General features: G+C 39.4%; 2 protein-coding genes across 7 annotated transcripts in view; one reads left to right on the top strand and one right to left on the bottom strand.

The window, feature by feature from the left end:
• GLYATL2 (glycine-N-acyltransferase like 2) overlaps nt 1-26956 on the bottom strand; it is a 116325-nt gene that overhangs the window by 31458 nt on the left and 57911 nt on the right. The window lies entirely within an intron of this gene.
• LOC105730319 (glycine N-acyltransferase-like protein 1) overlaps nt 1-26956 on the top strand; it is a 69151-nt gene that overhangs the window by 41317 nt on the left and 878 nt on the right. The window contains exons 1-5 of one of the 3 annotated variants that reach the window (XM_012471433.3): nt 13724-13966; nt 18252-18371; nt 19061-19168; nt 26203-26329; nt 26609-26786. In XM_012471433.3, the coding sequence (XP_012326856.1) occupies nt 18294-18371; nt 19061-19168; nt 26203-26329; nt 26609-26786 (491 nt within the window). In that variant the 5' untranslated portion in view covers nt 13724-13966; nt 18252-18293. Of the gene's footprint in view, nt 1-13723; nt 13967-16013; nt 16098-18251; nt 18372-19060; nt 19169-26202; nt 26330-26608; nt 26787-26956 lie in introns of those variants that run through there. The other 2 variants (XM_064364865.1, XM_064364864.1) reach the window with 2 other exon arrangements.

The raw sequence follows: 26956 nt of genomic DNA, 5'->3' as shown, positions 1-26956 counted from the left end.
GAAAAGTATCTACTCTGGTCAGTGGTGGGAAGCTAGCAGCAGCTGGCTGGGGAGAGGGTGTCGACCCACCACAGAGTGCTATGCTGGGTGATTCTGGTACCAGGAACAGCTTCCTCCTCATCCCACTGCCTAGACCTGGAGAAGCCCTTTCTCATCCTTCTCACTCATCCCCCTGGGGCGAGGTGAGTAAGCTGAGCTGCCCCATGCATGGGGAGCCCAGAGCCAGGCCCCCTACCATTAGTGCTGCAGAGTGAGCTTCACTTCCTTTCCAGGGCACACCTGTGAGCCACTACCCCAGGTTGTGTTGATGGCTTATTGCTCTTCCTCCAAAACAGTAATAAGGCCATTTTGTTTTTTTATCATTCATGTTTTCACTGGACTAACACTTTTAATTTCCTTCAGAATTTTTTCCCTGCACTAAAATCTGTCTTCGTATTGATATCCTGGCTCCAGACTCCCAAACTTGCTTTTTTTATCATTAGTGTTTTCACTGGACTAGCACTTTTAATTTCCTTCAGAATTTTTTCCTTACACCAACATCTTTCCTTGTATTGACATCCTGGCTCCAGACTTTCCACACCCAGATAAGCAGTGACCATTCAGCATACCCAAGATCCCTTTCTCACTGTTGCCTCTCTCCTGACTTACCTCCTGCCCTCATTCCCTACTCTTTCCCCCTTCTCAACAAAACAGGCAAAACAAACAAATAAACAAAAACTACCTTACTCAAGGAATTAGTTAGGTGAAGAATGATGGATCACATTGGAGGCTGGGATTAAAACACACACACAAATTTAAAAAGTCAAAATACATTTTTTTTCTCTACATTGGCTAAGATTATTGCTCTGCGTTATCAATTTTACTGTCATGTGTCTGTGTGAATGTAGTGTGGGTTTGAGTAGCATTGTGTGTGAGTGGCTCCACAAGTACCTTCTAGTGCAGCCCCTCAATTTAAAGAAGAAAGGGGTTGGGGGAAACTACACAAATCTTTCAGTTCCTTTACCTATTGACCATCGTTCTAACAACTGTAGCTGAGCCTACTTTGGGAGCAGCCCCTCTGGCCCTGTGTTTATTCTTAGGGCACACCTTCAGCCACTCCATGCCCAATGTATCTCATTCCCAAGTGAGGATTAGTTAGCTAGAAATTTAACACTTTTCTGCAACTTAAACTTAGATTATTCTTTGTTATAAATTTTTACACCCTTCTTCTGTCAAAGATGCATAATTGAGCTTTTTTAAAAAATTATTGGATTAAATAAGCCCTTCTCTTTCCACTTGTCTCTGGGGAATGTAAGCTGATGGTTCTTAAGACGTTGAATTTTGTTTACTATCCACTGTTCTTCAGCTAGAATTCTCTAGTGATCTAAAGCAATGTGACTGAAGACCAGGTTTTAAATTATGTGTTGAAAAGTTGCCTTATATTTTAAAAGGAAAAAAATTACCTGATTTATATTATGCCAGATGACAGCAACATGAAGTCCTAATATATTGTTCTCAGTTGTTTTCCCGCTTACTGTGAACACTGCTACTTCCGTGTCCCTGAGCCCTCAGGAGTACCTCCAGCTTCTGGTGCAATGTCTTCTCCCAAAGTGTTGGCCACCATTTCACCCAAGGCCCTCTTCCAATTCTTGCTTTTCTGAGTCAGATTTAGAGAGCACCACTGTCTCCCCTTATCCCTTACTTTATCTCCAAACCAGATATTCTTGCTGTATTTTTCTTCTCACTCTCTCTGAAAGGTGAGCTGCCAGATACCAATTTGAGAGCTTTAAGTCAAACAACCTCAAACCCATTTCTTCCTGTGTAGGTGTGCAAGTCTCTGAAGCTCTCACTCCCATCCCTAGTCTGTGTAGAAAACGTACCACAATCCCCCTGCCCCAGAACTGCCATTGCCTTTGGTGTGAGATGTTCCTTGTTTCCTAGTTCAACTTGAGTCCCTCACTCCTCTGCTAGCCAACCCCCATCCAGCAACAAGGATCCAAGCCCCAGTCCCCTATTCACACTCCCTGCCTCCATTCCACACTCCCCTAGGGAATACCTGGATTCTCCACTTTGACCACATACTGTAGTATTCATTCTCTACCTCTCTCATCTTCTCACCTGTGGTGGTTTATGGGTATGATGAAGTTTTTAAGATTATTATAAACTAGTAAAAAGAAAACAACAACAACCAAAAAAAAAAAAAAAACTCCGAGAGAGAGAGAAAGATCTTTTCAGGGTCTTTGCCCATTTTAATTTGGATTATTTGTTTTCTTACTATTAAATTTCTTATTACTGTCAATATTAACCCCTTATCAGAGGTATGCTTTGCAAATATTTTCTTCCATTCCATAGGTTGCCTCTCCACCCTGTTGATTATTTCCTTTGCTGTATAGAAACATTTTTAGTTTGATGTAATCCCATTTGTCTATCTTGGCCTTCATTATCTATGCTTTCTGGATTCTATCCAAAAATCATTGTCCCAACTAATATCAGGAAGCTTTTCTCCCGTGTTTTTTTCTAGTGGTTCTGCAGTCTCAGTTGTTACATTTAAGTCTTTAAATCATTTTGGGTTGATTTTTGTACTTGGTGTGAGATAAGGTCTAATTTCAATTTTCTGCATGTGGATATGCAGTTTTTTCAACACCATTTATTAAAAAGACTGTTCATTCCCCATTCATGTGCTCTTGGCAACTTTGTCAAAATTGAGCATCTAAAATGCATGTGTTTATTTCTGGACTTTCTACTCTGTTCTGTTGCTCCATGTTTCTGTTTTAATGCCAGTACTATCCTGTTTTGATTCCTATTGCTTCATAGTACATTTTGAAGTTAGGTAGTGTGATATCTTTTTTTTTTTTTTTTTTTTTTGTGGGATGGAGTTTCTCTCTTGTTATCAGGCTGGCGTGCAATGGCGCAATCTCGGCTAACCGCAACCTCCGCCTCCTGGGTTCAGGCAATTCTCCTGCCTCAGCCTCCCGAGTAGCTGGGATTACAGGCACGCGCCCCCATGCCCATCCAATTTTTTGTATTTTTAGTAGAGACAGCGTTTCACCATGTTGACCAGAATGGTCTCGATCTCTTGACCTCGTGATCCACCCACCTCGGCCTCCCAAAGTGCTGGGATTACAGGCGTGAGCCACCGCGCCCAGCCCAGTAATGTGATATCTCCAGCTTTGTTCTTTGTTGCTCATGATTGCTTTTGTTCTTAGGGATCTTTTGTGAATATATATGCTTTTTTTGGTGTTTTATATTTCTTTGAAGAATGTCATTGGTATTTAGATAGGAATTGCATTCAATCTGTAAATCACTTTGGCGATTATTGTCATTTTGACAAGATTAACTCTCCCAATCTACAAATAAGGAATATTTTTTTATTTATTGGTGTTTTCTTCATTTTTTGTTTCATAATATTCACTATATAAGTCTTTTACCACCTTGTTTAAGTTTACTCCTAAGTATTTATTTTTTGTAGATATTGTGAACAGGATTATGTTCTTTTTCAGGTCTTTCATTGTTAGTGTATAGAATCACTACTGATTTTTGTATGTTAATTTTGTATGTAGTCACATTACTGAATTTGTTTACTAGTTTTAACCTAGTTTGCTAGAGTCTTTAGGATTTTTTACATATAGGACCATGCTGTCTGCAAACAGGGAGATATTTAGCTATTTCCTTTCCAATTTGGATGCTTTTTATTTCTGTCCCTTGCCTAATTACTCTGAGTAGAACTTCCATTAATACATTGAATAGAAGTAGTGAGAGTGAGCATCCTTGTCTTGTCCTTAATCTTAGAAAAAGCTTTTAACTCTTCACCATTAAATGAGATGTTAGCTGTGGGTTTCTCATATATGGTCTTTATTGTATGAGCTACATTCCTTCTATATCTAATTCGTTGAGAGTTCATAATCATGAAACGATGGTGAACTTTGTCAAACGCTTTCTCTGCATCTATCAAGTGATCATGAGGGGATCACTCCAGCGTAGAGACCCTAACAGTGTCTCCCCCATAATGGAGTTTGAGCCCAGACACGTTTCTCCCCACTGGAGGCAGTCAAGCTAAGGGAAAGAAGGAGCTGAAAGAAGTTTGTTTTGCAGAAGTTTATCTCTGGTTCACTGAGCTAATATTATGGCTGGGTGAAGGCTGTGTGGTTTTACTAGACATTGTGTTTCTAGAAGTTCCTGTTCTGGGCTAGTTTTATGACTTTGTGACTAAGCATTTACTGAATCTTGTGATTATTCACAGGTCATTTTGAAATTGTTACCCTTAAGATTTATAACTTGGTTTGAGTCAGTTTCTGTGTTTTTGATTATCAGATATGTAGGAAAAGGTCACTTGTTTGACATATGACTTTTGGATTAATCCCTATGACAGCTGATTGTATGTTTCTCCTTTTACTAGTTTTATCTTGAACCCCAGGCTTGCAATGTTGTAACTTTTTGTTCTCCTTTGTTATCTCCACAATGTGACTTGATGTCAGCCACTGCAGGCTGAAAGATATATAATGAGACCCTGTGCATAAAATAAATTGCTGTTTTAGGCATAGCCTATTCCATCCTCCAGACCCCGTCTATCTGTCTCTCTTTTCTTCCATGCACTCTCTCTTCCAGGTACTTGGACCCTCTTGCAGGTCAAGAGACCACCGGCAGACGTGCCATCTTGCCGGTCCCCCACTTGATCATATGGATTTTGTTCTTTATTCTGTTAATGTGGTATTTCACATTTATAGATCTGTATGTTGAATTATCTTTGCATCCCTACCTTAAAGCTCACTTTATCGTGACAATCTTTTCAACATGCTGTTGAGATTAGTTTGCTAGTGTTAATATTTTATTGATGCACCTATGTTCATCAGTGCTATTGCCTATAATTTTATTTTGTTAACCTCTTTACTCATTATTGGTCTGTTCAGATTTTCAATTTCTTCATCTTGGTGGGTTTTACGTATCTAGGAATTTATACATTTATTCTAGATTATCTACTTTGCTGGCATATAATGCGTCATTATAGTCTCTTCTCAAAATTGACAAACCTTTATCCAGACTAAGGAAAAAAAGAGGAAAAAATGATTTTTCTGGTTAAGGTTTCCCTGGTAACGGTTTGTCAATTTTATCTCTTTAAAAGATCAAATTTCAGATATGTTGTGTTTTTATTGTTTTTATAGTTTGTATTTAATTTATCAGCTCTAATCTTTATTTTTTCCTTCATTCTATTAATTTTGGGCTTAGTTTTTTCTTTTTATAATTCCTTGAGATATAACATTAGGCTGTTTAAGATCTTTCTTCTTCTTTAATGTAAATGTTTTGAAGTATCTTACAAGTTTTGGTATGTTGGGCTTCCATTTTTGCTGGTCTCCACATATTTTTAAATTTCCACTTTAATTTCCTCTTTAATCCACCTCTTGTTCAGAGGTGTGCAATTTAATTTTCATGTATTTGTGAATTTTCTAAACGTTCTCCTGTTATTAATTTCTAGTTTCATGCCATTTGATCTGGAATGATAATTGGTATGATTTCAATCTTAGATTTATGACTATTTGCTTTGTGTTCTAGCATTTGTCCTCTAGCATTTCTGGTGGTGATAAACTCCTTCGGTTTTTGTTTGCCTGGCAGTTGTTAATCTCTCCATTCTTCACAAAACACAGCTTTTTTGGGGGGAAACAGTATTTTTGGTTGACACTTTTTTCCTATAGAACATTGAATAATATCATTCCACTCTCTCAGCCTATAAGTTTCTGCTGATAAATCTGCTATTAGCCTTATTGGGACTCTGTCATATGTTATTTGCTTCTTTTCTCCTTTTGTTTTCAGAATCGTCTTTTTCTTTGATTTTTGACAGTTTAATTAAAATATATCTTATATTTCTGACTAGATTGAATCTTATCAAACACCTTTAATGTTCCTATATCTGTATATTTTTCTTTCCCCAGATTTGGAAAGTATTCTATATTATTTCATCAGATAAACTTTCTTTCCCTATCTGTTTCTCTCCTCTTTCTGGGACACACATGATGTGTAAACCGGTTCTCTTAATGATGTTCCATAATTCCCATAAGATTTCTTGACCTTTTTTTCATTTTTTTTCCTTTTGTGTCTCTGACTCAGTAATATCAAATGACATGCATTGATTCTTTATTCTACTTGATCAAATCTACTTTCGAAGAACTCTATGAAAATTTTCAGTTCAACCATTGTGTCCTTTACATCCAGAATTTGTTGTTTTTTTTATGATTTGTATCTCTTTGTTGAACTTTCAATTTTGTTCATGTATTATTTTTCTGATTCTTTTTAATCATCTATCTGTGTTCTCTTGTAGCTCACTGAACTTTTTAAAGACAATTATTTTAAATTCATTATCAGACAGTTCATAAACCTTTATTTCTTTTTTTTTTTTTTCACTTTACCAGAGAGTTTGTATTACTATTTTCATTTTACTTATGGGGAAATTGAGGCAGATCACAGTCATGATTTGAACCCAGGTATCTAACTCTAAAGTCCATGCCCTATCTAATTCCGTTACTGGCAAAGTGGGTGCTAGAAAGAAATAAACCAGTAAGGAGATAATGACTACTACAGCATTAGACGCAAGAGATAATAATGGACTTAAACACGAATATTTAGAATCATAAACTTTATTTCTTTAGGGTCAGCTATTGGTGTTTTTTTTTTTCCTTTGTTGGTGTCATTTTTCTCAGATTGTTCTTGATTTTTAGGCCATCCATTGTTATCTGCACATTTGAAAAGCAATCAATTTATTGCAGTCCTTGCATACTGGCTTTATCTGGAAAACCCCTTTCCCAATCATCCAGCAATTCTTGGTAGGGTATCTGTTGTGGTCTGCAGGTAAACTTGTTGCTGAAGTCCTCAGGCAGGCTGGGCTGGTGCCTGTGTCAGCAAGTGGTAGGCCTGGTTCCTGGATCTGTACAGTTGGCCCTGAAGCCTGGACCTACTGGGGTAGATCTTTTCATTGGGTATGTGGGGATGAACATAAAGCCTATGTCTATAGGGGCATGCATAGAGCCTGTACCAATAGGTGCTGGACTGAAGCCTGGGTCCACAGGGGCTGACGTGGCCCTGAGGTGGGCATTGAGACTATGTCTGCAGGAAATGGCCAGGTTCTGGAATTGGCCTAGTATCTGGGTGTCCTGGGATGAGCTTGGAATCTGAGTCCATGGAGACTGGCCTGGTACTGGTGCAGGATTGGAGCCTGAATCTGGAGAAATGGGCCTGGGATCTTGGTAGATGGCAGCTGACCTGGAGCCTGAGACTTCAGAGATGGTCCTCGAGCCTTGGTCGATGATGACCAGCCTAGCATCAGGGTCTACTGAAGTTGGCCTGTACCCTGGGTCTGATAGAGCACAACTGGGCCCTAAGTTTATTGGATCATGGGTCACAAAATCCAGCCTGGAGTCTGAAGCTGGCCTAGGGCTGGGGTGGGGTTGGGCCAGTCTAGAGCCTGAGACCACAGGTGCTAGACTGGTGCCTGGAGCCACAGGCGCTGGTCTAGAACCTGGAGAATGACCTGGAGACTGGGTGTGTGAGTTCTGGCCTAGAACCTAGGTCATCAGGGGCTGGCATGGAGACTAGGTCCACAAAGGCTGGTCTGGGTCCTAGGGCTATAGGAACTAGACTGGAACCTAGGTCCAAAGAAGCAGTCCTAGATACTGGGTCTGCAGGCACCAGCCCAATACTGGAGTCAACTGTGATGAGCCTGGACTCTGGGTCTACTGGAGCATGGGACCATAGGAACTGACCTGGGCAGTGGGGTGGCAGAAACTAGCCTAGCCTTAGGAAGGCCTGGAGCCTGCATCTGCAGACGCTTGCCAGATACCTGGCTAAAGGGTAGGGCTAGGGATGCTAACCTAGAACTGGAGTTGGCCTGAATTCTGGATTTGTGTAAGCCAACCTAGTTCTGGGCTAGTCTGGAACCTAGGGTAGACTTGGAGTCTGCGAATACAGGGGCTAGCCTGGTGCTAGGCAGTCCTAGAGCCTTTATCCACAGGAGGTTAGATCTATGGATACTGGCCTGGTGACTAGAGTTATAGGGGCCAGCCTGGTCCTGGAGCTAGTCTGAAACCTGGAGTTAGTCTGAAACCTGGAATTATGGAGGCCAGCCTGGTCCTGGAAGCAGTCTGGAGCCTGTAGTCTCTGGTGCTGGCCTGGTCCCAGGAACAGTCTGACACCTAGGGCTCTGGGGTAGACCTGGCATTAGAATATATCCAGAAACCAAGTCCACCAGACAAGACTGGATCCTGGACTGTGGGATCTGGTCTGGCTCAGTCTGCAGGTACCGGCCTAGAGTTTGGGGCCATATGGGCATACCTATTACTGGATTTTACTGAAGTAGCCTCTGTGTTGGGGTCCAAGGCAAAGTTCAGTGCCCAATTCCCTTTTCTTCTTCCACACAAAGGTTGTCTCTGTCTGTGCTTTGCTGCCTGATATTGTGGGAGCGGTGACACTGTAGTGTAAAATTGTTCTTCCTATGCTCTTCAATTCATCTTTTCTTATTTCTCTGCTACACTAAGATTCTGTAATCTTTCACCTGGTTTCCTTAGCTCTTGTGAAGATATTTTTGTGCACAGATAGTTATTTAAGTTGATGTTTCTGTGCAAGAATAAGTGCTAGAAAGTTCCATTCTGACACTTTGCTGATGTCCAGTTTTACGGCATCCAATCAGATTTCTGTATAATGATTTTCAAAGTGCCTCAGCAGCATCAGGGTCAGGTGTTCTGCTAATTTGGAAAGAAAGATGTCAGCTCTTATGTTAAATGATCTTATCAAACACATACATATATACACACTAATAATAAATAGAGCAGACAAAACTTTTATTTATGGCATACGTTGTGGTCATGGTTTCATGAGTAGGTATTCATCTCTATATTCATCAGATTTTACACATTAAACACATACAGCTTTTATATGTTAATTATACCTCACAAAAGTAGTTCTACAAAAAAAAGAAAGTTAAAGACAATAGAAGAAAAATACTTGTTGGGCTCTTTCTCCATGAAGTATGACTTGTATATCAGATTTCTGAAGGTTATTGAATCTTCCAGATTTTCTGACGATGAGTATAATAAGACAAATAATATGTTGGGCTAGAAAAGACAAAAATGCGTATTTGAGGATGAATCAATCAGATTTTCCCCTAACATAATAAGACTTGTTGTTCAAGTTATTCAAGCCAGTACTGGGCTAGAGGGAAAGAAACGTTTCCAGATCAAATATTTGTGTAAATTAATTCCACTCAAGTCTCAAGTAGAAGAGACTTATTATGAGATATTTGGAGCCACAATATTCAAAATTCATCACAAAGTGGGAACCAGCACCCTACAAAACAAAGAACAATGGCTTGGGATTCAGAACATCTGGATTCTGGTCTCAGTTTTGCACATGCAATCATGTGTCCGCTTTCCAGGACTTATTTTCTTGAGACTAGACAATCTCTAATAAACCTCCTGTTTGATTCTCCTCTCTTACAGGAAGTTAGGAAGGTGCTCAGATCAGCTTTTTGGTCACAAAAGACGAAGGAAGAAGGCATCGGGTGTCTTTCTTAACCGCAGTTTTAGGACATGGATTTAGAGAATGCATTAGCAGGAATTAAGCAAATAATGAAAGCTGAATTTGAGGTAGAAAAATAGGAAACAGAAGATGAAAGAATCAGGGAAGAAAATATTTAGGAGCAATGAAGAGTCCCCTATTGTTTTGTAGTATAGCCAAAATTTTTATTTTTCTCTTCTTTAGACTCTAAGAGGACCAGAGCACATCAGAGGGCTTTAGAGTTCTAGGAAGCCCCAAGCCAAGAAAGCATGTCCCACATCTTCCCAATTCCCTGATCTAGCCAAAACCATATACCACTTCCTGATTTCTCAGTAGGCACTGAAACTTCATCACCAACCCAGAACAGCTCTAGAAACCCCCATCCTTTTCTGGGATTTATTCAAATTGGTGCTATCAGTCTTTTTGACCCAAAAGACTTTGTGTTTATTCAGCTCTTCTATGCCTTGCCACCAGCCACCAGTCAGTTAAAACATCTTTCCTTTGCTACAGAGAGGTGCAACTGCATCTAAAGTCACCATAAGTTCAAGGTCCTCTAACTGGATGAGCAACCCCTTCCTGAGAGTTCAGATGTGCAGAATCTGCTCAATCACCAAAGCTCCTGAATTAAGAGTTAAGGTTCTCCTCTAGACCATCAAGATGAACTTCGTTAGGAATTCTGAGATACAGCAAGTATTTCAGGGGAACCCCAGGTCCCAGTGTCCACCTGTCATCTCAGAAGCCAGTAAAGAAAACTTTTTCCCTAGAAAGACTTCTGGTATAAAAAATGTTCCCAAGATTTGAGAGTATGAGAGTCTCTTGGTGAGTTCCCTGGTGAACAGAATTCAGAAATGTGCTGCTACACCGAAGAGATGTACAAGCATCTAGTCACTGCCTCAAGGTAACTTTGAAAGAATTTTATATTATAACTTGGATTGGGATAGAGCGATTCTTTGACTTTTAGGTCTCTCCAAAGTCCTCCAAAAGATTTTGCAAAGGCAAGGCTCCTCAGAATCCCTAGGAAGCTTTCAGATTTTATGAATAGATGCCAACAGCTATCAGATGTCTTCCTAAGATGGCTGCGGCATCCTAATTTCACATTGCTAAAGGTTAATGAAGGTCATTGATATGAAAAAAGCATCCCAGAGACCCTTGACACATTGTGAGAATATGCAGAGGGTGGGGCTGCACCACCCTCCCACAGACACTCAGCCACGCAGTCCCCATTCCCTGCCATAAGCAAGAGTTTCAGAGCCTCACAGGGGTGCCTACGCAGACTTGAGGCAGATTGGACCTAGCACTGGCGCTGGAATTGAAACCTACCCTGTAGTCTCATAGATCGTTTTCTTTTGCATGAACATAGAATTTGACCCTTCTGGTCTTGAGGCTTGAAACTTCCATTTATTTTATATGAATTTCTTCCTTAGTAAAGGACTCCTAGATCCCTCAAAAAGTATCAAAGAACTAAAACCAGGAGCATTGCAGAGAGACTAGGGGAGCACTTGTAATTTTTAATAGGATGGTCAAAGGAGGCCTCATTGAGCAGGTGGCTTTTAGGTGAAGACTTAGAGAAGGAAATCGAGTTCTCTATAGGTCTAATGAGAAAACAGAATGCAAGCAGAAGATAAAGGACATCCAAGTGCCGAAGCAGAGAGGCTAAAGAGAGTGAGGTTGGGGATGTGACTGGAGGCATATCAGGGAGGTGACTGGAGGCTGTCATGGAGAACTTAAAGGGCTGTTATAAGGAATTTATATCTCTTTCTCTGAATGATATTGGGAGTTACTGCAGGAGGTGCACAAAGCAATGACAAAATCTGGCTTTTGTTTTAAAAGGAGCGTTCTGGTTTTCCATTGAGAAAAGACTAAAGACTTTCTCCATCCAGAAAAGACTGCCAAGAACTGTGAAGCATCTAAAAGTTTACCCTACTTGGTGCACAGTTTCATAAATGCTGGCAGATGACACAAGCCTCCTGGGTCAAAGACAGGATTTTATGACTCATTCAACAGGCAGAATTATTGCTGTGTTTGTGTCAGTCCTTCTTGCTCCACAAGTCCTACAGAGGAAATACAGAAAGGCGGATTGATGTTGCAATGCAATAGATGTGTGTTGCAGCCAAGGAACCCTGAATTTAGGGAACCTAGATGTTTTATAATGAACTCCAAGCAAACCTGTCTGAACTTTGCTCCAGAGGGAGACATTGTCTTTCTTACAACGAACAGTAAGCAAACCTGCCCTCTGCTTCAGAAGAAAGCAGTATCTCCAGCTTCCAAGCTGTCCTCTTTTCAAACATCCTTGAAAAGATAGGAGCAAAGGCTGTCAATGTCTCTGCTCATAAAACATGCAGAAATGTGAGAGGCCATGAAGAATTTTCTCCCAACCAGAATCAGCAGGATGTCATAATGAATTGGATGTAAAGTGAGAGGGGAAAAGACACTTAAGAATAAATCCAAGAGTTTTTATTTGAACAGGTGAAAAGAAGGAGTTGCCATTAACTAAGTTGAGAAAGACTACAGGTGAACTAGGCTGGGTGGAGAGGGTGGATAAGGAGTTTGATCTAGGACATAATGAGTTTGAGATGGCAGTTGGGTGGAATCCAAGAGATGTCAACCAGGCCATTAGATACATGTCTTGAGTTTGGAAAAGAGTTTGAGTAATAATATAAACTATTAGTCATTGACCTGTAGATTGTTTTTAAAGCCATGGGACCAGATGGGATCACCAGGGAGTAAGTGTGGAGGGCCAATGATTAAAATCTGAAGTAATCCAAAATTAAGAAATGTGAGAGAAAAGAAGGGTCCATAGAAGAGACTGAGAAGAAGTAATCGATGAAGTTAAAGGAAAAACAAGAGAGTGTGTTGTCTTGGAAACCAAGTGAAGAAATTCCATTCAAAAATGATCTATTCAGATGAGAAGCAATAATGGACCATTGGATTCAATAACATAGAGACCATTGATGGCGTTAAAAAGTGTTTCAGTAGAATGATAGTGGCAAAAACCCAATTAGATAAGATTAGGAGGCCAACAAACATAGGAAAAAATGCTCATCATCACTAGTCATTAGAGAAATGCAAATCAAAACTACATTGAGATACCATCTCATGCCAGTTAGAATGGCGATCATTAAAAAATCTGGAGACAACAGATGCTGGAGAGGATGTGGAGAAATAGGAACACTTTTACACTGTTGGTGGGAGTGTAAATTAGTTCAACCATTGTGGAAGACAGTGTGGCGATTCCTCAAGGACCTAGAAATGCTGGGATTCCATTTAACCCAGCAATCCCATTACTGGGTATATATCCAAAGGATTATAAATCGTTCTGCTATAAGGACACATGCACACAAATGTTCATTGCAGCACAGTTTACAATAGCAAAGACCTGGAACCAACCCAAATACCCATCGATGATAGACTGGACAGGAAAAATGTGGCACATATACACCATGGAATATTATGCACCCATCAAAAACGATGAGTTCGCGTCCTTTGTAGGGACATGGATGAACCTGGAAACCATCATTCTCAGCAAACTGACACAAGAGCACAAAATCAAACACCACATGTTCTCACTCAAAGGCGGGTGTTGAACAATGAGAACACATGGACACAGGGAGGGGAGCACTACACACTGGGGTCTGTTGGGGGGAAATAGGGGAGGGGACAGCAGGGGGTGGGGAGTTGGGGAGAGATAGCATGGGGAGAAATGCCAGATATAGGTGAAGGGGAGGAAGGCAACAAATCACACTGCCACGTATGCACCTATGCAACAATCTTGCATGTTCTTCACATGTACCCCAAAACCTAAAATGCAATAAAAAAATAAAAAAATAAAAATAAAGATTAGGATGGGGATTGGAGATAGCATGTATACACAATCCTTTCAATGAATTTTGCTACACAGTGTTAAAGCAAACTAAATATGGCCCAAAAAGGACTCTGTACTTCTACATTTGAGTCCCTGCGGGTGAACTGTAACCTAGCTTAATAGACAAAATCGAAAACGTAATTTGTAGTGTGCACCTGGAATAGTACTTGAGTGTTGGCCAATCCCAGCAGCTATATACTTCAAGCACTCATAGAATGCTGAATGTTAAAACTGTGTTCAAATAAGGCAAACGTCCAGTTGGAACCAATCTCACTGTTTCTGTACCTCACTTCCGGTCCTGTACGTCACTTTACCCTTTTTTGTCTATAAATTTGTTTTGACCACGAGGCACCCCTAGAGCCTCTGTGAATCTGCTGTAATTCTGGGGGCTGCCGGATTCACGAATTGTTCATTGCTCAGTTAAACTCCTTTAAATTTAACTGAGCTGAAGTTTTTCTTTTATCAGGTGTCAGAAGCAGGATCTGAAGTGGAGTTTCTGGTAACCCCCAAGAGTGCTAAGTGAACATAGAAGGTACCTGCAGGATCCTCTTGTGCCCGCTGATCTCTCAGAGCTGTTGAGGCTCACGGGTAAGCTCCCACTCACATTTGGGAACTTCACACATTTGTGTTTTGAGCTCTCTGAGTTTCTTTCAGCGAATTTCTGATTCAGAATGGCTTTGGAGTTGCAACAGAAACTGGACTGGGTCCAGTTAGACACGAATTTGATCTGGGAATTGACTCCTTGGATCCACTTAGAGGCCTCTGACATCTGACTGGGTCAGAAAAGAACTGGTAGCAAGCAGTAATGTTGCGGGAGTTATAACATTTGGCTTTTGAAAATTCACAGGGATTTTTGTGATTTACGCCTTTGTTTCATTTTATACACTGAGGTAGGATAAATCTTAACTTAATCAAGAGAACGTGAGAGTAAAGCCAATATTTTAGGTAAAAGTGGGATCCTTAATTTCTGGAAAACAGTTCCTTCTGGGTTATACATTAGGTCTGGGAGGCAGCAAAGTCTTACAGAAACAGCAAAATCTTACTAAAGATAACTTACAGTGGAACATTCCGAATGAACAACAATGCATTGAAGTATATTTTAAAAAGAGGGCTCTCAGTAAAGTCCCGTTTGGGTAAGAAAGGGTTTGGCACCACGGAATGTCAACTACTATTCTCTTTGGAATAATCTGCCTTGCACTCTTTGTCAACAGCTGTGGCTGATGGTAAGGTGCATGGCAACACATTCAAGCTTATGTACAAGGCATTTGAGGTCAGGCATGGAAAAATACTGAGGCACTCTCTGTATGTTATTTGTGCATGGGAATGAAACTCCATGACCCTGAAAACAGGACAGGGAGTGGAGTGTGTGCTGTGATAAGAAACACTGAAAACAGCCTCCTGAGAATGCGGTTTGAGTGTTGTACAAGGTCACAGGTGCCTCAGTAACCAACCTCAAATGGCCATCTAGTGGATGTGGGGCCATTCTCAGAAGAATTGCTTCCCACCCTGCTCAGCTGGAATTGTCTGACAACTCATTCTTGGCGTTCACTGCAAACTATATGCTTTGCAGGTGATTGGATTGGGCATGCACAGAATGGTGGGACCAGGGAAAACTTTTTCCTCCCCATTAAAAAAAAGGAAAACTTGATAGCTAATGGGACTGCTGGGAAAAAAGAAAGAAAAAAAGAAAAATAGCATTTCTTCTGTTTTTATAATTCTTGTCTTTATGGTTCCATTGCCATCCATGTTTTTTCAAACTGGCATAAAAATTAAAATATGTCAATGGTACTAAAGAAAATTCTGAAATAGGAAATAAGTCACACATACTTTCACCACCCAAAAACAATTTATATGTTTATTCCCCTTAAGTCCTTGTACACATGCATACACATTTTTGGTAGATATGTACAAGTTACTTTTCTTTTTTACCCATTATTTGTTATAATTGCTTTTCTTTTTTCTTTTTTTTTTTTTTTTGGAGACAGAGTTTCGCTCTTGTTACCCAGGCTGGAGTCCAATGGCGTGATCTCAGCTCACCGCAACCTCCGCCTCCTGGGTTCAGGCAATTCTTCCTGCCTCAACCTCCTGAGTAGCTGGGATTACAGGCACGCGCCATCATGCCCAGCTAATTTTCTGTGTTTTGAGTAGAGACGGGGTTTCACCATGTTGACCAGGATGGTCTCGATCTCTTGACCTCGTGATCCACCCCCCTCGACCTCCCAAAGTGCTGGGATTACAGGCGTGAGCCACCGCGCCCGGCCTATAATTGCTTTTCTATAGTCTTCACAGTGACTACTGACTGACTGTGTGCTACTCATATTTACCATCATTCGCAAATTTATTATTTTTCTTCAGTGGACTTTAAACTTATTTTCCACATCAAATGGAAAATTATTCCAGTTAAGGAATGAAATTCTGACACATGGTACAACATAAGTGAACCTTGAAAACATTAGGCTAAGTGAAATAAGCCAGACCCCAAAGGACAAATATTGTAGGATTCCATTTATATGAAGTACCTAGAATAGGCAAATTCCTAGAAACATAAAATAAAAGTTACCAGGGGCTAGGAAGAGAAGAAATTAGTAATTGTGTTTTAATGGATACAGTTTATGTTTCAGAAGACAAAAACGTTCTGGAAATGGATAGTGGTAATGCTTGTAGAGCATTGTGAATATACATAATGCTGCTGAGTTGTACCCTTAAAAATAGTTAAATGGTAAGTTTTCCATTATGTGTACTTTAAAACAATTTTTTAAAAGAGTGTGGGGAGGGGTCTACCCAGGCTTTTAGCAGGTTCCTGATTTAGAAAAGAAATGTTGATGGTAAGAATATGGGTAGAGAGGCCGGGCGCGGTGGCTCAAGCCTGTAATCCCAGCACTTTGGGAGGCCGAGGCGGGTGGATCACGAGGTCGAGAGATCGAGACCATCTTGGTCAACATCGTGAAACCCCGTCTCTACTAATACAAAAAAATTAGCTGGGCACGGTAGCACGTGCCTGTAATCCCAGCTACTCAGGAGGCTGAGGCAGGAGAATTGCCTGAACCCAGGAGGCGGAGGTTGCGGTGAGCCGAGATCGCGCCATTGCACTCCAGCCTGGGTAACAAGAGCGAGACTCCGTCTCAAAAAAAAAAAAAAAAAAAAAAAAAAAAGAATATGGGTAGAGAAAAATTTTTTTGAGTAGACGTTAGAAGCTGAGGCCATGGTGGGGTTATAAGAACAATATTAAGTACAACGACAAAGGGACTCTGATCTTTGCAACGGGATGGAGTAGGGAATGCATAGGAGAGGTATTTGGGACGAAGATGTGGCAGCTGATAGGTGTAGGGGTTGTTCGAATGTATTAGCCCAGGCTACAGTGTTCTCAGGACAAATAAAATGCAAGTTGTTTTGTTTTGTTTTGTTTTGTTTTGCAGATAGTGATATAGCATGGTAGATCTTGAATTAAAACTTCTAAAATCTTGACCAAAAGTTCAAAAGAGAAGACCATAGTAAAACACGTGGCTAAGAGCAATTTTAGTTAAATCAGGTGAAAAAGAGAGCAAAGAAAGCACTTGGACGTAGGGGGGGAAAGACCAGCTTTTTTGACAGCAATAAGAGCAGCAGAGTCAGATACGAGGCAGGCTCGGGTCAGAGATCCAGTTCTATTTACTAAAAGTTCCTTGAGTATTCAAATGTTCCGAAATTCTAAGCTCTTGCAAAAGGATGCTTTTGTTTAAACATTGCTTCATCTAGCTACAGAACATAGTTTAACTTTGAGGCCTTTGACCCCAGAAAAGACAAAATCTGTTTCGCCTTGCCTATTATTTAACATATATTTGGAACTATTTCACCTTCATGGATACAAAATTTCAAACATCTGTATTAACTAATTTGCTAATGACTGTTTCAAATAACTGATACGTGGGTTCTTTCTCTTACATTAATTAACTTTGTAAGTTCTTTACGTTTTTTATTATTTTTACATCATTGCATATAATTGCTAAATCTATACATGACATGTTAATATAAAACCAATTTAAAAAATAGCATATGTTAAACATTATTCTCACTTTATGCCAGGTATAATGCTACACATTTTATATGTATTACATTGTGTAATCTCATTACTCTGGAATTCTAATTTCCAGTTCCAAAGTGGTGAGAAAACACTTAGAGGTTCTGATTGGTTAAGCAAGTTAACAAAGAAGTAGGAGGCAGAACTAAAATTTGAAACCAGCCTAAGCTTTGAACCTATCAGTTGTGATGATAACCTTCTCCAAGTTATTGGTAAATTATTGGCACATTTCTAAGAATTCTGAATGTTATTTCAACAGAAGTTTATAGATAGGTGTCAAAATTTTTCCATGTTTTCTTTTTTGCAGTGAAACTGGAACAACTTCCAAAATGGCCATAGGTCTGAAATTTTTAGCCCTAAGAAACTAAATAAAATCTTTGTCAATTCCTGCTCTTAAGTTTTCCAGTCACAACTGTTCTTAGAGGGCTGATATTTTCTATTCCAGATGAAAGACTTCTCAGGCATCTGATGACCAAAATACAGGGAAAAGGTTATGATGATGGTGGTGGTAGAGTGTTCTACTCCAGGCATTGGGAACCTCACAGAACTCTTAATATTCACTTTTAATTCATTCCACCAGAGAGGCAGGGCATGGGTTTTGGAGCCATTCATATATGGTTTCAAAATCCGACTCTGGCATTTATTTCTGTAAGAACTTGAGAAATGTTCTTAGTCTCTCTGAGCTTTGGTGTACTCAGAACGAGGATGATACTAACAGTAACTACATCATGAGTGCCATTTGAATGGAGATGTATAAAGTGCATCTTAAATTCATTTGGTCCCTTAACATTTTCCCTTCACTTCTTATCTTTTCAGAGTTTCTTCTTGAAGAACTCAAGGACTGAAGCATCCCACAAAATGATCCTACTGAATAATTCCCAGAAGCTGCTGGCCCTGTACAAATCCTTGGCCAGGAGCATCCCTGAGTCCCTGAAGGTCGGGGAATAGTGGGAGGTCGGGGTATGGAAGTAGGGGGTGTTGAGGATGAGAAAATAGTAGGCTCGTGATTCTGGTCCTTCCTGACTTTCTGCAGAGGGTCGAAGCTGGGAAACAGGATGGGGTTGGGGATGAAGGAGGCATGTCAAGAGCTGCTGCTGCTTCTCCTTGGGAAGAGGCAGCTAGGCCCACTCTGCAGGTTTTGTCATTCATTTGGAGAGGCGGTGGAGAATGGTGGCTACAAGCATAGTGTTGGAGCCAGACTGAACAGATGTGCATTCCTAGGCTGCCATTTTCTAGTCGGATGGCTTCGTGCATGTTTCTTTACCTTTCTATGCCTTTACCTTTGATGTTTTCATCAATGAAATGGGAATAATATTAGCACCTACTTCTTAAAATTGTCGTGGACACTAAATAAATCCACACAATGTAAGTGTTAAGAGCACTGCCAAGTGCCCAGCTAGTGCACAGTAGCTCTTTGGTATCACAAGGACAACTACCTGTGAGCTCTCCCTGCTTGCTAGTGACTTCATGCCCATCAGTATTGTCCTGGAGACGCTGCTCATTTCCCCATCACTGACTTTGTCCCAGTACCATCTCTTAACCTCCGTTTTGCTCTTTCTCTTCACATCCAAATCCCCATCTCTGGACATCTTAACCTCTCCTAGTCCTTTCCATCCCTCCTTCAGGTGTATGGCTCTGTGTATCACATCAGTCATGGGAACCCCTTCAACCTGGAGGTGCTGGTGGACTCCTGGCCCGAGTATCAGACAGTTATTATCCGGCCTCAAAAACAGGTAAGCACACAGACAGGGACAGCTGGAGTCAGGCAGGTACAAAGGGCCTGAGGAACTGACCAGTTCAGACACTGGGGCTGCTTATAGTGTGAAAGGAAATGTGAGTATTTTAAAACACTCCTGCAGTACTTGGCATCTTGCATGAGTGTCACGTGTTCCCATCCTTCCTGTAAAGTACAGGATTCATCTGGTAAAGAGGGTGGAGGGCGAAGGAGAAGAAAAGGTCAAGGCTGACACTCACAGATTAAGGTGTCTTTGAGGTGGCAGGGATCACCTGCAGGGGCTGAAAGGAGGCCAATTTACAGGGAAAGTTGGGTGTCTGAGATATCAGAACAGTGACTTAGAAACAAGAACCAAAGCAGAAGTCTCTCAGTAAAAATTACCTCTCAGGGCCGGGCATGGTGTCTTATACCTGTAATCCCAGCACTTTGGGAGGCCAAGGCAAGAGGATCACTTGAGGCCAGGAGTCAGAGACCAGCCTGTGGAAATAGTGAGACCTCATCTCTACAAAAAATAAACAAAATTACCAGGGTGTGGTGGCACATGCCTATAGTCCTAACTACTCAAAAGGCTGAGGCGGGAGGATGGTTTGAGCCCCAGAAGGTCAAGGCTGCAGTGAGCCAAGATCACGCCACTGTACTCCAGCCTGGGCAACAGGGTTAGACCCTGTTTTTTTTTTTTTTAATTGTTTCTCAGGAACCAGGGAAGTGACTCATAACTACTGCGTATCAACTATGTGGAAGCACTTCTCTTGTTAGTGAATGTCACCATCAGAACAATCTTATGAAGTGAGCATTAATATCTCCAACTTAGAGATAAGGAAATGACACTGAGAAATATTAAGTCATGTAGCTGCTGGATACCAGATATTAAAGCATCTCCGAATCTGAATTCAAGTTCAGTGGACTCTGCCAGTTTTACTAGCTATGTAACCAAAGGCCTTTCTCTGAGTTTCATCATCTGTTAAAATGGGAAAAATAAGAGGACCTTCTTTAGAGGATTACACAAGGTTTAAATGAGATACTGTATATCAAAGATAGTACATAGCACATAATTGTAGATCATATTTATCATAATTAGCCATTTGGCTGAGGACACACACAAGGAATAAACCAGCTGAAATATTAATACAAACCTAGGCCTATTTTTTGCCCTAAAGACTTCCCCTTTGTGTGTGTGTGTGTTTTTCGTGCACATCTAGTTCGGGAACTAAAGCCTTATCGCCAGCCTAGCTTCATGCAGGTATAGACACCGAGTCCACAAATCATAATAAGCCACCCCAGGTCAAGACTAGTTTCCAAAGTGGGTAAGGATTGGGATGCAGAAAGTGACAAAGTGGCCCTAGCTTGAGGAACAAAGGGCTAAAGGGGGTGGGAACCAGGCTGAGTCTAACACCTTCCCTAGGGATGTTCTTTTGATCTTCTGGCTTCCTGACAATTTGGAATGGAAGATTAATGCTTAGTTTATTAAACTCCACATTCCAAATTCTTCGAAGTATCATATGCTAAATAAGTGTAGGAGGTCAAGTAGTTCTATTTATTTCAGTAACTTTGTAGTTATTAAGTGTATTTTAGCAATGTAACTACAGCATTAAACCAAGACTTCATATATACATTGCTTGAACAAGGCTACTTTTTATAAAATGAGTCAATAAACCAAAATATTAAAATATAGAAGTTCCACAGCACACATATATGAACAAAAAAATGGAAGGAATGAAATACGATGCAATTTACTTGGAAACACATTCACCTAGTCTGATTCCACAGCATACCATGCTTCTTTCAGTATTGAAAGTCAATTTGATTTTGAATAAGAATTTTTTAGGGTGGAATGCAGGAGAATTTATCTAGAAAAAAATTAATATTTTCTTTGTTGGTTTTTAATCAAAAAGATAATATGTGATGATTATACAAGCGGAAAAATCCAACTTGATTTGAAGAAGTTAATAACCTCTCACTTCCCCTTCCCTCCTCTCCTTCTTTTCTACCCCTTCGGGTAATCAGTGTCTTTGCCCAAATTAACACACAAAGGGATATTCCCTGATGATCTCTTCTGTCATCACTTTTTAATTTGCCTTTAACATATGGACATCCCTTTGGGTGAATCAATACAGTACTAACATACTCATTTTAATAACTGTGGTATTCCATAGAGTCAATGCAATGCTATTTAGTCAGTCATTCTCCTGCCATTGGGTTCAAATTTTTTATAGAGCTTTGCCACTACAAACAATGCTTCAATAAACATCCTTGTACGCATGTCTTTACATCCTGGAAACTTTCCTCAATACGATTGATTTCCAAAAGGGATATCTCCAAGTCAGAGTTATCTTTTTCTAAATAGGCATTTCCAGATTACCTTCCCAAAGGGTTCTACAATTTTATTTCCATTAGCAATATATGGAAGAATTCCATATTCCCACCAGCACTGGATGTTATCCCTCTTTTAATTTATGACAAACTGGTGGGTGAAAAATGGCATCTTATTGCAGATTTCCTTTGCATTTCCCTGACTAGTGATATTGAACATATTATATTTTCATGTGTTTATTAGTCATTTGGGGTTGACTTCTAAACTCTTTATATTATTTGACCATTTTTACACTGGAGTTTTGTGTCATTCTTAAAATTCTGTAAGTGTTCTGGATACTAGGAATACTAATACAACGTGTATGCTACAAATTTGTTGCCCAATTTAGAATTATTTTTTATTTTGTTGATGGAGATTTTGACATGAAGAAATTTTTAATTTCAGTGTAATCAAACTAATCAAATATATAATCTTTTTCACTATGACTTCTTAGGTTTTGTTGCTTTTTTATTAATAATTAGGAAGATTTTTCCTACTCCAAGATCATACAAATGTTTTCTTATTTTGTGTTGCAGTAAGTTAATTTTTACTTTTGACATTTCAATCTTAATTCTATTCGAAATACATTTTTGAATAGCATGAATTACCATTCTTTCATACTTTTCTTCCTTATGGCTGGCTAATTATGTTAGTATTATTTATGAAATAAGTCTTTCCACTACTGAAACATAAATGTCTATTTTGTCATATAACATGTTTATATATTTTCATATCTGTTTCAGTATTTGTTTCTAGTCTTTTCTTATGCTATTTCACTGGTTTTGTGGCAAATTTTAATATCTAATAAAGCAAATCACCCTCCACCAATCTTTTTCTTACTTTCCTATTTCTAATAGACTTAAGAGCTATATGAACATAGACTAATTTTTCCAGTTCCCCACCAACTATCCCAACTAACTATTGTAATGGTGATTGGTATTGGAGTGGCTTTTTTAGACAATTGTGGAAGGATTAATATTTTGTGATATTTTGTGATAATTGTTTTTAGACAATTGTGGAAGGATTCTGAATCTTTTCATTTAGAAATATGGTCTTTTCTCAGTTGTTTCGGTTTCTGTTCTATGCCATCTGGTAAAATTTTAGTGTTTTCCTGTGGTAAACCCCATGATTTTCCATTAAGTTTACCCTCAGGTATTTTAAACTATTTGTTAAGCCTATTGAATTATTTTTCTGTTTCTATTTCTGAGCATTATTATTTTGTTATTGCTTTTTATTTGTATTCTTTGTTTCTAAATATGTTCACACTATTCTCTAAAATCCTGTTTGTTTGTGTGGGGTGTTATTTGTTTTTGTTCTTTGCCAAAGTCTCTTGGATTTTCTAAATGCGTAATATCATAATCTACAAACAAAGTAATTTGCTTCTTCTTTGCCAATATTTGTATGGGTTTTTAGTTTCTTGCCTTACTGCATAATGTACAACCTAAGAAAACAATACCAACTAACAATAATATTCCTATCCTTGTCTCATTCCTGATTTTAATAAAATGGCTATAACAGCTTATATTTGGAATTACATTTGATTCTGTCTTTACAAGTTTAGAGCATTTTCCTGTTTCCTGTTGTCCCTACTTTCACAGAACTTATATTTAGAATGGGGGTTAAATTTTGTTATTTCATTCTTTTCTTTTCTTTTTTGCAATTTATGTACTCATATGTAATTTTCCCTCCTTTAGTTTATTACACTAAAAGCTCTTCCAATCAAAGCCATTCTGGCCTTTCTAAAACAAGCTGTTCATGTTCACATTCTTTTGATATTCTACTGAATATTTTATTCAGAATTGTTGCATCTGTCTTCATAAGGGAATATGGTCAATAACTCTCTTTTTGTTATTTCTTTACCAGATTTGGCATTGGGATCTTTTCATCGATTACCAAAGTCTACTATTAATAGTGTGTGTTTGTTTTTGGCTTATGTATAACTTAAATGTAAAATAATCTTATTTTGGCTACTTTATTTTTTTTTTAATTTCAACTTTCCTTTTAGATACAGGGGGTACATGTGCAGATTTGTTACATGGGAATCATGCATGATGCTGAGTCTTGGAGTACAGACAGATCCCATCACCCTGGTAGTGAGCATAGTACCCAATAAGTAGTTTTCTAACCCAGCCCCTCTCCCTCTAATAGTCTACAGTGCCTGTTTTTCTCACATTTATGCCCATGTGTGCTCAATGCTGAGCCCCAGTTATGAGTGAGAACATGTGATATTTGGTTCTCTGTTCCAGCATTAATTTGCTTAGGATTATCGCACTGTGGAAAGTAGTTGGAAATTTCTTAGAGAACTTAAAACAGAGTTACCATTCGACACAGAAATGCTGTTCCTAGGTAAATACCCAAAAGAAAATGAGTCATTCTACCAAAATGACACATGCACTTGTGTGTTCATTGCTATGCTGTTTACAAAAGCCAAGACATGGAATCAACCCAGATGCCCATCAATGGTAGATTGGATAAAGAAACATGGTACATATATTCCTATGGAATACTACCCAGCAAACAGAAAAGAATAAAATCATGTCCTTTGGTTTTTTTTTTCTTTTTTTTTCTTTTAACTGTTTTTTTTAAGTTGCATTTTAGGTTTTGGGGTACATGTGAAGAACATGCAAGATTGTTGCATAGGTACACACATGGCAGTGTGATTTGCTGCCTTCCTCCCCATCATCTATATCTGGCATTTCTCCCCATGCTATCTCTCCCCAACTCCCCACCCCGCACTGTCCCTCCCCTATTTGCCCCCGACAGACCCCAGTGTGTGATTCTCCCCTCCCTGTGTCCATGTGTTCTCATTGTTCAACACCTACCTATGAGTGAGAACATGAGGTGTTTGATTTTCTGTTCTTGTGTCAGCTTGCTGAGAATGATGGTTTCCAGGTTCATTGCAGCACTGTTTACAATAGCAAAGACCTGAAACCAACCCAAATGCCCATCGATGATAGACTGGACAGGGAAAATGTGGCACATATCCACCATGGAATATTATGCAGCCATCAAAAACGATGAGTTCGCGTCCTTTGTAGGGACATGGATGAACCTGGAAAATCATGTCCTTTGTAGCAACATGGACATGTTGCCATAATCCTTGTCTACTTTTTAAATGTTATATGTTTAATTTCATTGTGACATTTTCTAATAGTTTGTTGAGGTTTTCTAGTTTTTGAAAGTCAATTTTGATAGTTTATTCTTGAGGGATAACATCCATTTCTTTTATCAGCAAATATGTTGCCTTGGGGTAGCATTTAATCTTCTATTATAATTCTTTTGTTCTTTTCTCTGTTTCTCTGTTTCCATTCTCATTGCTCCTACTCTGTGCTTTTTGTTTGTTTTTTTCTCTTCCTCTTGTATTTACTTAAAAAGCCTTACCAGCAGTTTCTCTCTCTCTTTCTTCTTCTTTCTCTCTCTCTCTTTTTGCAATTTAAAAATGAACTTTTGGCTTTATATATCCTTGGCACTATGTCTTGTTCTCCATTTCATTATTTATAACTTTCATTTTTATAAATTGTTCCATCTAGTTTACATTGATATTTTTATAATTGTCTGGATATGTACCTCCTATTTTTGGTCATTCTTTTAAAATTGGGTCTTTTAAAACATCTACTATTTTAAATTTACTGAGGTTTTGGTTTTGGCCATATTCAGGAACTTGCATTTATAAGAGCACCTCCAAATTCTTGAAGGTTTCTTTAAAATTAGTTACATTATTTTCTGTTTTACTCTTTAACAATACAACTTCCAACATACTATTAACACATTCACTGCTAAAACTCTCACACTTGTTGTTTATATTTCCCCTCAGAAACAGGTGCTCATCTTCCCATGAAGTGTGTGGCTTGTCAGAATGGGATCACAAGTCTCTTTCTTTCAAACCCATGAGTCTAGCACCACATAAATTATTCAGAGTGCTACCAAAAATTCAGTTACTTCATTCTATTTTGTGGGCTTCTGGCTGTAAAGACAGCGTCACTCTTCAAATAGGTTGATATCCTATATCCTTGGGAAAAGGCAATGTCTCATTAATGTTTATATTCACTAAAGTATCTTGCCCAAGCCCTGGACATTGTAGATTCTAAGATACTATAGATTCTAGGTGTCTGGTGAAACAGTAGGCACTAAAACTTACAGAAATCACAGTTGAATTTGTTCAAGTTTAAGAACTTAATCCTAGCAACACAGACTCAGTAGAACCTAGAATGTGTCCCACATGTTACATGGGGCACAGTGTATATAACAAAGGGATGTGTGTGGCACAGGAGGTGAGAGAAGCAGGGAGAAAAGCAACTGCTGCATTCTTTTGATTCTGCTTGGTGCTTGGTGATGTTATAAATAGGGTAAGGTAAGTGTGCAGTTGAGTTGGTAGGGAGAAAGGTGAGGCATCTTAAGGCCTGGTGGAGGGTGACTGATTTCATCCTGTCTTTGTTCTGTATCTGATCACCAGGTTTATGGCCCGTACCTGTCAGTGAAATATTTAACAACCTCCAGTTACACAGGCAAGAGGTCAGCAGTAGCTTATAGGCCTAGGTTTTATTATCCATGTGCCCAACTGCAGCCATTGCGGGCCACTGTTAAAATTGTCTTTTGAATTTTCATTTTTTTAATAATCGCCATCAGTGAGAGGTGCAGAAAAAGTTCAAAGGAATGACCTGACCTTTCACCATCCGATACAGGAGAAGACTGATGACATGGATCTATACACAAATGTATATCGTATATTCTCCAAAGAGCCTCAAAAATCACAAGAAGTTTTGAAAAATTGTGAGATCATAAACTGGAAACAGATGCTCCAGATCCAAGGTAAGGAGTCTGAAGAAATGGGCAAGCAGCAGTGCTTCTCAAATTGAGTCTTCAACTAATAGCAGTAGCATCACTCGAGAGCTCATTAGAAGTGTAAATTCACAGAGACTCTGGGGGCTGGGAGAGGTAGAGCAATCTGTGTTGTGACAAGAACTTTAGCTGATTGTGGGGTAAACTCAAGTTTGTAAACTACTAAGCATTGAGGTATTAATCAGGTGGGAGCAGTGTAAACAGAAAACTCCATGTCTGACAATACTGCTTTATCGTCTTTCTTTCCAGGTTTTCAAGAAAGTTTAGGTGAGGGGATAAGAGTGGCTGCGTTTTCAAACTCAGTGAAGGTAGAGCATTCGAGAGCAATCCTCTTTATTACGGAAGATATCCTGAACCTCGATGCCTCCAATAAAAGCAAGTTTGGACGCTGGGCTGAGACAGGCCGCCCAGATGTTGAATTTGAGAGGTACAAAATACATGTGCTGATCATTTATAATTGCTCTTCCTTGTACATTTTTGTAATTCACATAAATCAGTTTTGGAGTGAAGACAGAATGAATTCATACCTTGGGATGAATAAAGGTTTCAACGGTCAAAATTCACTACTTTGCAATGGTGGGTCTTTAAACAAGAAGA

The sequence above is a fragment of the Aotus nancymaae genome, unplaced genomic scaffold (assembly GCF_030222135.1).
Source record: "Aotus nancymaae isolate 86718 unplaced genomic scaffold, 86718_ANA_hifiasm-v0.15.2.pri h1tg000059l, whole genome shotgun sequence".
NCBI classification, from domain to species: domain Eukaryota; kingdom Metazoa; phylum Chordata; class Mammalia; order Primates; family Aotidae; genus Aotus; species Aotus nancymaae.
This window is presented reverse-complemented; position numbering and strand designations above follow the sequence as displayed.